This window comes from Cryptotermes secundus, unplaced genomic scaffold (genome assembly GCF_002891405.2).
Source record: "Cryptotermes secundus unplaced genomic scaffold, Csec_1.0 scaffold395, whole genome shotgun sequence".
In the NCBI taxonomy this organism is placed as follows: Eukaryota; Metazoa; Arthropoda; class Insecta; order Blattodea; family Kalotermitidae; genus Cryptotermes; species Cryptotermes secundus.
The window spans coordinates 370,137-381,752 of record NW_019742967.1 but is presented as its reverse complement, the minus strand read 5'-3'; the positions used below and the strand labels follow the sequence as shown (position 1 = coordinate 381,752).

At 41.6% G+C, this 11,616-nt stretch overlaps 1 protein-coding gene across 3 annotated transcripts in view; it reads right to left on the bottom strand.

The window, feature by feature from the left end:
- Positions 1-753: 753 nt before the first annotated feature.
- Positions 754-11,616, bottom strand: part of LOC111873518 (cell division cycle protein 16 homolog) — a 13,255-nt gene continuing 2,392 nt past the window's right edge. The window contains exons 4-12 of one of the 3 annotated variants that reach the window (XM_023868294.2): positions 10,547-10,706; positions 9,331-9,556; positions 8,078-8,157; positions 6,038-6,127; positions 5,401-5,557; positions 3,823-3,975; positions 3,546-3,705; positions 2,551-2,743; positions 754-2,462 (exon numbers count right to left, since the gene is read on the bottom strand). In XM_023868294.2, the coding sequence (XP_023724062.1) occupies positions 2,260-2,462; positions 2,551-2,743; positions 3,546-3,705; positions 3,823-3,975; positions 5,401-5,557; positions 6,038-6,127; positions 8,078-8,157; positions 9,331-9,556; positions 10,547-10,706 (1,422 nt within the window). In that variant the 3' untranslated portion in view covers positions 754-2,259. Of the gene's footprint in view, positions 2,463-2,550; positions 2,744-3,545; positions 3,706-3,822; positions 3,976-5,400; positions 5,558-6,037; positions 6,128-8,077; positions 8,158-9,330; positions 9,557-10,546; positions 10,707-11,616 lie in introns of those variants that run through there. The other 2 variants (XM_023868295.2, XM_023868296.2) reach the window with 2 other exon arrangements.

The following is an 11,616-nucleotide window of genomic DNA, read 5'->3' as shown; positions in this document are numbered from 1 at the left end:
CAGCGACTAACCGCTTGAGCTATGGCGCGGCCCGTTTCATCACTTACCTTTTCATATTATTTTGCAGACCCTATATCAATATGCAAATCTCGCACTGCTTTTAAGCATAACCATAAAATGACATTCGGTCACTGTTATGGCACTTGCGGTGGGGCCATGCCACTTTATATAAGCTTTCTTTTTACCATTCATGTAACTGACATCAGCAATATAAGGATTATGAATATCAGCACAAAAATGCAAATAAGTTGTAATTATAGTTAAATCCCAGGTTAGTCTTCCTGCACTCAGTCAATATTTCTTCTGGTCCCAGCCTATAAAGACACTTTAGTTTAGTTTAGTGAATTTTGATTTACTAAATAATCTACATTTAGGGGAAGTAATATTTGACCTTCCAGAAATCTTTCTCAGTTTAGTGCAACTGTGGTCAAAACAATGACTGATATTGACGTTTACGCTTTGCTGGAAGTCATTACTGTGCAATCACTGCCATCGGCAAGTCACATCACACACTGAACACAAGGAGAAACTACACCATTTGTGACATGACTGATTTTGACTTGCTCTTTATTTCATATACCGTTCACTAATTCTGAAATTATATATTAGTCATTATATATTTCTTTGCATGGAAATAGTTCCTTCAACTATTTATGAAAGGAAACTATTTTATCATAATTTTCATTTCATCCATCCTGTTTTGTTATAATATATAATTTCTTGATTAAATTATTAATTATTATTATTATTATTATTGGCAGAGCCAAACTATGCACTGACCTTAATATATTTGTGTTGTGACGGTTTTAATAAAGAAATTGTATTTTATCATAATTGTACAGTGTCTTTCACGTAGTCTGACAATTTTTTATAATCCTGTATAACCCTTACCTAGTGAAAACTTTGATTTGGTGTTAAAAATATAAAAAAAATCTGTTTCAATGTTGAAACTGGGAGAATTACAGTCCTATTCATGAACTCACGAGGTCTGACAACATCCCAAAGTTCGCAAACTCGCCACCATGTGCTTGTTGTGGCAGCAGTGGACAGAAACCTCAGTATGATTTGATGACACTGGCATACCAGTGTTTTACAGCTGTGTTGCAGTCACTTTCTGAGTGTGTTTTGATGTGCCACTGCGAGAATGCTGGAGCTTGAATTAGAGCAACAAATGAACACTAAATTTTTTGTTAAACTTGGCAAGAGCAGAAGCGAAATCAGAGAGATGTTAGTGCAAGTTTACGGGGATAAGGCTGTGAAGAAAACAGCAGTTTGCAAGTGGGTGATACGTTTCTCTAAGGGAAGAGAAAATGTCACTGATGAAGAGAGATCAGGACAGTCAGCAACGAGCAAACTGAAGAAAACATTGCAAAAGTTTATCAAATTGTGGGTGAGAATTGTGGGCTGACTGTCAAGTGCACAGCAGAGCAAGCAAACATCGACACAGAAACGGTTAGGAAAATCTTAACTGAAGACCTTGACATGAGGAAAGTGTGTGCAAAAATGGTTCCACATGAGCTCACCAGAGAACACTGTCTGTGAGGGAGTTTCAAGCTAGTAAACAAATAACTGTGCTGGAACACTCTCCCTGTTCTACAGATCTAGCCACCAATGACTTTTTTTCTGTTCCTGAAGATAAAATAAATACTGAAAGGAAGGCATTTTGAAGGGTGGACTAGGCGCTGGCATCGGCGCGTACCTTCCCAAGGGCAGTACTTTGAAAGTGACCGCAGCAATATTTAGTAGCGAGGCTTGCAGCACTCTTACTGCGACGAGTCCGCAAACTTTATTGTAAGACTACGTATCTCTCGAGGAAGAGGGACTGATTGATGTATACCCAGGTACACACAGTTTGACTTACTGTAAAACATTCTGCGGGCCCACATGCAGTTATGATGCACAACTGACATTCCACTGCAATAATAAAATGTGACATGTGATGGCAAATGGACAAGAAGAAGCAAGTGAATGTCATATTGAATTTTGCAACTCATGAAGCAATTTGTCATTACGAATTCCTCATATCCAACACAGTAAATCTGTCTACATGTTCACACACACACAGAACTTCCATGTAAGTGACCAACTTCCCCTTATTCACTCAGCTTTCAAGATTTGGCCCTCCCGCTCCTAGCCCCTTACAAACTGTTTGCTCTGTAGGGCACAGACATACCTCAAGACCTCATTCAAGTTCTGATCAGCAGCAAGCATTCATGTCCCTCCTCTGTGAGATGACAGTAACCTACGATGACGAGCGTTTCAAGTGACATCATGGCGTGCTTCCTCAAGTGACGAATCTTGCATATCCACTTCGTACTGGGGTGTGCCATTCGATAAGATGGTATCGCTGCAACCAGGTGTAGTCACCGAGTCCAAGTTAACTGCAGACACATCTGTTTTACCCACAGTTAATGGTGGCATCGGTGTTGGGAAATCAAATGGTGGTATTTGTTTCGGCGCACCTAAGGGGAAAAAAGAAACAACTGTACGCTGTTGACTAGCAAACAGCAATGGCCACAAGTATAAGGCAGAAGCAAAACAGAATGGAACCTTGAAATGGGGGCGTCTCCTCTGCTAGCTGTTCAATCACGTAACTCAGCATCGTCGTGCTGAACGTATCATCTCGCCGTAAGCCTAACGCCTTGTGGAACGCATCGACGGCTTCATCAGTGTTGCCAATTATTGCATGTATGAAGCCTATAGCAGAATATGTTGATGGATTGGAAGGCGAAAGGACAAGAGCCTGCAAAGAAATGCACAGATCTGTATGCTACACGATTTGCGGAAAGTATTTGCGATAAACAGTGATAAGCAGTGGGGAAACAGTAAAATGATTGGCTCCAAATAAAGGAAGAATTAAGAGAAAAATGAGAGATCAGCCTTGTCATCACAAATTCTATGCAGGTTTCCAACAACTCAGTAAAGTCTTCTGGGATGTGTCGCTGTGCGGTTTTGTAGACAGATACCAACATTTCAGAGGAATTTCCTGCCCCCTCTTTTGGGTGAGCTCCTCTGAAACCAAGAGAGATCAGAGCATAGTTTTGAAGAAAGCAGTCTTCTGGGATGTGGCACCATGTAAATGTGGAGGTAACCGACGTTTCGGAGAAACGTATCGCCTCCATCTTCAGGGTAGAAGGAAAAATAAGAAAATCCGCAAGCAAAGAGACAGATGCAAGCAGACTATTGCAGGCTTGCGGATTTTCTTATTTTTCCTTCTACCCTGAAGATGGAGGCGATACGTTTCTCCGAAACGTCGGTTACCTCCACATTTACATGGTGCCACATCCCAGAAGACTGCTTTCTTCATAGCCACCACCATGAAAACCTCAAATCTTACAGAGCATAGTTTTGTTAACAAAAACTGACAGGAAAATACCTCTTGGAAAACCCAGGCATAAATGGAAGAATAACATTAAAATATATCTTAAAGAAATAAGGTGGGAATGCTATTGGCTCTTGTGAGTACAGAAATGAATCTCTGGGTTCCATAATGTGGGGAACTTCTTGCCTCACTGAGCAACTATCAGTGCATACAAGGTACTCACCTGGCGATGATATTCAAGAGCGTCCTCATATTTCTGCAGCTTACGATATGTGTGACCGAGGTTGTTGAAGAGAGGTTCCCACTTGTTGGGTAGAACTGGCTCCTTGATGGCCTGCAGACGAGACAGCGCCTCTGAAAAATGGCGTTCTGCAGCTTCATAACTGCAACATCCAATGTTAGCTGTGATAATAATTTGACTCTCAAATTACTAAGTGAAAATTGTAATACTTTAAAACAAAAGTATCGTTTCAGTTTAGAGAAGTGTACCGTTAACTTACTCACGATTCTGGAAGCAGATTACTCCCATCTCATGTATCACGAAGGGGTCCTGAGGGGCTATGCTCTGGGACTGCAGAAAGAATTTGTCTGCAAGCTTCACATTGTTCGTCAAGCCACATTCAAGTCCAATGTACAACAGCGGCAAGTGGCAACTGAAAGTTGAAAGAGCTTTCAGGACAACGCAGACGAAGTTTCAGGTTCGAAAGCCTCACCAAAGTCAGAAGCCAGAGTTATTGGCTCTTCTGGACCTGATCCAACCTTTCTAAAACCAGATCTGCCTCTGTCAGGTTCAAAAGCCTCACCAAAGTCAGAAGCCAGAGTTATTGGCTCTTCTGGACCTGATCCAACCTTTCTAAAACCAGATCTGCCTCTGTCAGGTTCAAAAGCCTCATCGAAGAAGTCAGAAGCCAGAGTTATTGGCTCTTCTGGACCTGATCGAACATTTCTAAAACCAGCTCTGCCTCTGTTTTCAGGTAAAGGGGTGGGGAGTGGTAACTAGACCAGTGATTGAGGTTTGCTCTTTCTAATGGACCCCACCCCAACATCTGAAGACAGGAACAGATTCAGTTTCTGAAACACTGTCTTCTTTAGATTTATAGTTGACGGACAACATCCCGAAAACCATTAATCCTGACAAATTTTGAAGGTCGTCATACAACTGTCTCTATTGTTGTATCGCCTTTTCTCTCTTGGGTTCAAATACTCCCCCTAATGTCCTGCTCTTGAAACACTTTCAATACATAAATAGCACAGTCTTCTGGGATGTGGCATGGTATAGTTTGGTAGCATGTTACTAACAAAACATTTTACATAAACCTGTTGATGCCAGCTTCGGTGCAAAAAAAGAGTAAATTCGTCCACCCTGAAAATAAAGGCAGCACACGGCTCCAAAACATAAACTTCGTCGCCATTGCTACGAGAACCTCAAACCTCAAACCCTCAATCCTTGACCTTACCTTCAGGCAGGAGACGAACCTGGACAGAGAAAGCAAAAGTATTTAAATTTTTAACAAAAATATCATGATGACTGGAACAGGAGTCAAGATAGCTCAGTTGGTATAGTAACAGGCTATGAGGCTGGATGGCCCAGATTTGAGTCCTGGCAGTGCAAGATTTCTCTTCTCCAGTGTCCAGACTGGCTCTTAGTGCCACCCCAGCCTTCAATCCAATGGGTTCCAAGGGCTCCTTCTGCCAGTGGGGGTAAAGCGGCATGGGCATGAAGCTGACTGCTGACTCCCATCTAGTGCCAAGGTTGTGAATTGTGGAGCTATACCTCCACTTGCCCATGTCTTCATGGCATAGTGCTTAATTAATTAAGCACAATGACACATTTACCTTTATGGCGTGCAGAACATTTAACTGAAAAACTTTTTACATTCGTAATCATGCCAACAACTTACAAAAATGAAAATCAACAAAGAATCACATAATCAGCTAACTGGAGAGAGCAGATCCCTTCCTGAGGCTAACAGCTGCTCAGTTGTCAAGATATTCACCCTATTTTAGGGAACCCAGGAGTTCAGTACTGTGTGCACAAGACTCTACCTGATCAGACATTACATTTCTTGAAGTATTACCCTTTCATAAGCTGTGAAGCTTTGAAGTATGCGGCCATGGCCTGGTCATGTTCATTTTCTGCCGCAAAAGAATGTCCGTAAGCAAGCCAGGCTGGGGAGAAGAGTTTGTCTAGCGCTGTTGACTTGCTAAGGTACCTTCGCGCTGGGTCACTCTTTCCTGTAATAAATATAAAACATTTCTTTAAGAAATCTTTCTCATAACTGAACCTATGCTTACATACTTTACTTGAGTGCTACAGGCAGAAACATAAGTGCAGCTTCTGAGAAGCTGCTTGCAGTGTCTACAGACTGAAAATAAAAACCAAAGAAAGAAAGCAAGCCTTCTTGAATTTGCATGTAGACATTCAAACACAAAATAAAACTCCCTTCATTTTGTACTTGTTCCTTTTGGAAAAGCACCAAGGTTATCTCATGACACTAGGCACAATCAGTCAGGAGCCTACTGTAGTCTGTTGGTGAGGAGCAACATTTCAGAGGAACACTGAAAACTGAGACATTATGTTTGTCTGAAACGCTGGTACGTATCTACCACACTGCACATCTTAACATCCCCCTACCCCAAAAAGACCTTGACGTTAATAATACAATTTTCAGAACCTCAAACCCCAAAATTACACATGACGTGTACTGGACTCACCAATAACATAATAGTAGCAACCAACAGCATACCAGGCGATGGCCATCTCGGGATGAAGGTCTACCAACCGGTGGGCAAGATAGAACAATTCTGTAACAATAATTCAATGATACCAAATGCATATGCTTCTCAGGGTATCACGCTCAAATCGCAACAAAGCAGACATATCGAAATACTGCACCAAATGGAGTGCATGACCATTCTGACTGGGAGGTCACTGAGAAAAACACACACACCTGACATTTGTTTTCACTAAACTAATTTAGTGCCATTACAAACACTTCTTAAGACTACAAATTTCTACACGTCATGAGATCTGATGTTCTAATAGTGATGAGTATGAATCTCTTACTACCTCCTGGAATTTGACATTATGTACTCTGGCAGAAAGTACCAACACTGCTTTCACCTCTTGTGAAAGACCCTTCAAGGGTCAACATTCTTTAGTGTTCTCCTTATTCGAGCTATCTCAAGGAAATATCGGCGCCGGTCTAGGAAATCAAAATTAATGCCAGCGAGAATGTAATGCGCTGAACATGAGACACCCTCTATCCGTTAGAGTTAGCACCAACTTCGCCGATAAGCGGCAGTCGGTATAGTTCGCTTGCGGACTAAATCCATGAAGTTTTTTTGTTGATATTTTCCTTATTCCCTCTCACTGATCTGCTCATGGCCCTGGTTACATCCTCCCTCCCCTGTACCTGTGCCACTTCCATCCATGCACGACTTACTGCTCTACCCTCGAAATGGGGCCACTGACTCCTCCAGATCACTGGAGATGATTTGGACGACTATATGGCATCATATCTTGGTCAACAATGTGAGAACCTCAGAAATTTACAATGCTTTCCCTTCAGCCCTTTCAAGCCCAAATATATAAAAATCTAGTTCCTTCCTCACAGGAAACACTACATCTGTGTAACAACCAACCAGTTAATGCGGAATAACCTTTAAGAGACGGGCCATTTAAATTCTGGGAATGGCAGCATGCCAGAGTTAATTTAAATGCCCGCCATTGTAGAGTATTAAAAATTGTAAGCATGTTACTGAAAATGCTGTGATTTCTACAATTTTTGTGATAAACGAACGAAATAAATGATGCTTTTATCTAGAAAGAATATAGAACCAGATATTGTAATTTACAGATTTTAAAATCTGTAAAAATTGTTACACTGATTCCAAAAAAAAATTTTTCCCCAATTTTGAGCATCTGTCCACAAATATGCTTACAGTTTCTGCAGTATAAACGCATGCTGCTGACGTCCTGTCTTACTGTGTCTTATCTGGCAAAAGGGGTGGAAGTTTATGTTTGTATTGCACATTCTCCAGTCATGTCAGAACCTTTCTGTATGCACAAGTGTGACTGAAGTCTTACTGTATTTTGTCCTTCAGAAACTCTGTGTAATCTTGGACTAGCCACACAGAGGTACTGTTCCTGGAATAGCCCCGCATTGCTGAACGTTCAAGACTAGCCCCTTGCTTCCTCACCACTTTCAGAGTCGTTTGTACCGCGGTCTGAATCAGTGTCATTTATCAGCTGCCTCTCAATTTTGGCTTCTTCCATGTAAAATGAGGCCATGGTGGATGGTTGAAACTGTGATGTTTTATAAGCGTTACAATTAGAGGAGGCCACTCAACATCACTGGCTGACTTACTTCCTCTAATATGAGACTGAGGTGTCATGTGTGCTCTTCATGTGGGAAATGGAGTTACATCCGGACAACGTGCATGAACTGCGACGTTGGACTCTGCATTTAGTTAGATGATGCAGGAGGGAAGACTGTCTACTTATAAAGCGGGTGCCCAAAAATAATGTAAGTGGAACAAGAATTTCTATCTTAAAATTAGATTTTAAACACTGTGCGCACGCGTGGACTACACATACCCATATGGTGTTGCTAGGCTCTTAAAGGATAATGGTTAATTACTGCAAGGTTCATAGGGGATGCATAAACAGTACACTGTGTGGGCAAAGTGCAGAGTTTTAAAAGCTGAAGCAGGTGGTGCATATAGTTACCACTCAGCTTTAAAGTCACTCACTATTAACTTTCTTGAGCTCCACTAGGCAGCTAATGTGGACAGGCAGACAGCCACTGTGATAGGGATCCTTCTTCAGGACTCTGCAACACAATAATAGAACAGTGCTTAAATGGGACTGCACCGACAGCGAAGTCCTGCTTCAGATCTGGAAACACTGCAGCTAACTGCTGGACCCTAGCCTGGGCCACATTAACCCAGTCCATACCTTCACGTTACTACATGTTCCGTCTATCTTATGCTCCTTGAACTGATCATCCGAATCATATCTGATGAAGGTCCTCATTATGCAATTTTCTCACCCTTTCTGTAACTCCCTCCCCTCTTGGGTCCAAATATTCAGCACCCATTCTCAAACACCCTCAGTGTGTTACCGTGACAGCCTGGAAAGAGCACAGGTAAGCAACCAATATCTGATACAGAGTAAAACTGCAGCAGACACAATTCTACCCTTGTTTTTAAACTCAGCGAGTGTAACACTCACTGAGAATGTAATGAGAAATCTCGTCATTTCTTATACAAGCTTTCCTAGTCTTAAATTCTCCTTACTTTCTCCTGCATTCCTTCCCAGCCCTACATGTTACTGAATGATGCATTAAGGCTAATATTTAATGCCATCTCCCATGAATAACAAGCATAAACATTTACTCATAAACCGTATCCTTCATGCAGCATACTGCATATAACTTATTCACAACAAAAAATTATCAGTACTCACAGAATACGCACAATACACTGAAACAAAAGACTTCTCACTCATTAATAACCCATTATCTAACTTATGTAAAAAGGTAAAGCTGTCCCTGTAACAGACTGTGGAGGCCCATAGGGTTGTCATATGTCGAGGCTCCCACATTTTCTAGACCATCGGCACACAGTTGACGGTGAGGTTGTCAGGCTTACATGCCGGCTGCCCTATACCCCTAGAAAGTTTCCTGGTACTCATTTCTGTTAGAGGCTCAGTCGACCCCAGGGTCATAGTGCAGCTGGAAGGATTAGGTCAACTGAAAAATCCAATGACCTCATTGGGAATCAATCATGTGACCTTCCAGCCCATAGCATACTGCCTCAACGCAACTACATTACCCCATAACTTATGTTCATGAAGCATGTTAACACTTAACAATTCATTGCTCTGGCAACCATAAATTGCATGATGACGATGATAAACCTCGTGCTTACATAAACACAAAGAGGTGATACCACAGGAGAATAAATAAAAAAAGAAACCCATGAAATATCTGAACTGAACGTACTCCTCAGTGATGCGACTGCACTGCTGGTAATTACAGTTGTAGTAGTGGCGTTCAGCCTGCGCCACAGCTACATCTAGATTCGAAGCAAGAGCAGGTGGAGGAGGTGGCAGTGACTCACTCGGCGACTGGTACTTCTTCAGTTTGCTCTCATACAACAATCGCAACAGCTGCTCTTCTGCATCGATACACTGGCGTGATGCAGGTAACGACTCCAGCAATTCTTGTTCTGAAACACCAGAAATTCATGAGTAGTGAGAGCAATCTTGCCAAACCACAGTAATCATGTTCCTGAAAAACATGACAGTTCGTCTCACGAGAAACTGAGAACTACCGGAACCACAACTGTTGTCAAAACATTTGCCCCCATAAACGAGCTTGGCTAATTACAGGTGACATGTGTGAACTATAACAGGAGACTATAATTGTTTACTTTCAGTAATGCCAATGGTTTTTCTATCCTAAGTGCTCTGAGCTAGTATTTCCTTCCTCTGTCACAAGATGGTGCATGTAGCCACATCCTGTGGTTCCTTGGATGCAAGTAGATCATTTAATATTCATTCCCTCACAGCGACACAGTGAACACTGCTACTGTACTCCTAAAAGAGGGATAGAAATAGAACTCAAAATGAAGTGTGATCAATCACCTAGGACAAAGACAAAATTTTAGTCAAAAAGCCTGAAAAGAAGTGATCATTGAGGAGACACAGGGTTAAAGTTGTCATTACAACTGCACCCCAAGCAGTGTGGAGGCCAGCAATGTTTTCCGCATATAGTAACAGATTAATTAGGCATCACACCATGAAGACATATGGGGGAGTGGAAGTACTGCTCCATGTGTTCTTAATCTCGGCACTAGATGCAGGAGAGTGGTCAGATTTGTGCCTCAGATGCTTTATCTCCGAGGAAAGAGCCACAGGTACCAACGGGAAAGGAGTGTGGGTGGGCCTTACAGCTAGTCTAGCTGCTACAGAAAAAAATGTTTCTCCTGCCATGAGCTGAACCCTGGTTCCTCAGCCACTGAATGCATACCCCGTCACTATACCAGCCAAGTTATCCCAGCTCTGTCTGACAGCGCCCGTTGCAGTTCGTAATTACAGTGTACGTTCTTAAATCTATTCACTTGCAAGTACTGTCATCTGAGATGTGCCTCTGTATTGTCTGGTAGAACGTTTCAAAGGAATATAATGCCTCCATCTTCAGGGTCATGTCATGATACCTTCCTGTGCAGACAGCATCTGATGCTGGACAAGTGCTTCGAATGCTTCGTAACAGTGCACATCAGAGCGCAACGCTTGCTTGTAGCAGTCTGCGGCCAGCCCCCTGTTATCCATTGCTTCATACACTCGACCTTTCAGAAAAAGAACTGAGCTGGTCAACTGGAACATTCATAAAAACAAATGTAGTCGGGTAAGTGTAACTATACATCCAGGAACAAACCTTATAATGCTCCCCTACACTCAAATATTCATCTTATCTGTCCATATTTAATGTACCCCCCCAAATGTAAAATGAACTACAATTTTGAGGGATACGAGTTTAAGAAGAAAATAATATTTAACGAGTTGGTTACAAAAGAATTATTTAACCCTTTGTAAAAACTATTGACATAAGGCAGAAGTATCATACTACACAACATTAATGTTCTCCAATTTGTTGTATAGATTGATAACCCCATTTTGTGCAGCATAAACTCCTTATCTGACAAGCAGGGGAGAATGGGATGTGCCATGTACATGAATCTGTCAAATGTCCGAAAAAATCTCCTATAGAAACTCAAGATGAAGTCAAAACCACAGTTCTTGCTTTAGATCTTGAATAATCTTCCTATGTGACATGGTGAATTTACAAGCAAAAGATATGCAGCACATGTACTGGCAACGTAGCAACAAATTCAGCTAGTGTCGAGCGCAATGGCAGCTACTGCATGACAGTGAACGTATGAGCATTGGAAATTTGTTTTCAAATAACTTAACTCGAAGTGAATTTTCCTTGGAATTGTTTTCAGATACAAATTCCAGATGCTTGAATACCAGATAAATGGGAATTTACAGAATATTGTAGATGAAATATTAAAAGTACTATTAAAAAAATATGGCAGATCTGAAACTATAAATATATATTTCATGAAATGAAGGCATACTAAATTAAAATAACATGAAGAAAGCAATCTTCTGGGATTTGGCACCGTGTACAGAGTGTCCCAGGAGGAATGTGCCAAACTTCGGGAGGGTGTTCCTTATGTTAAAGTATGCCGATATAACCCAAAACACCTATGTCCAAAGTTGA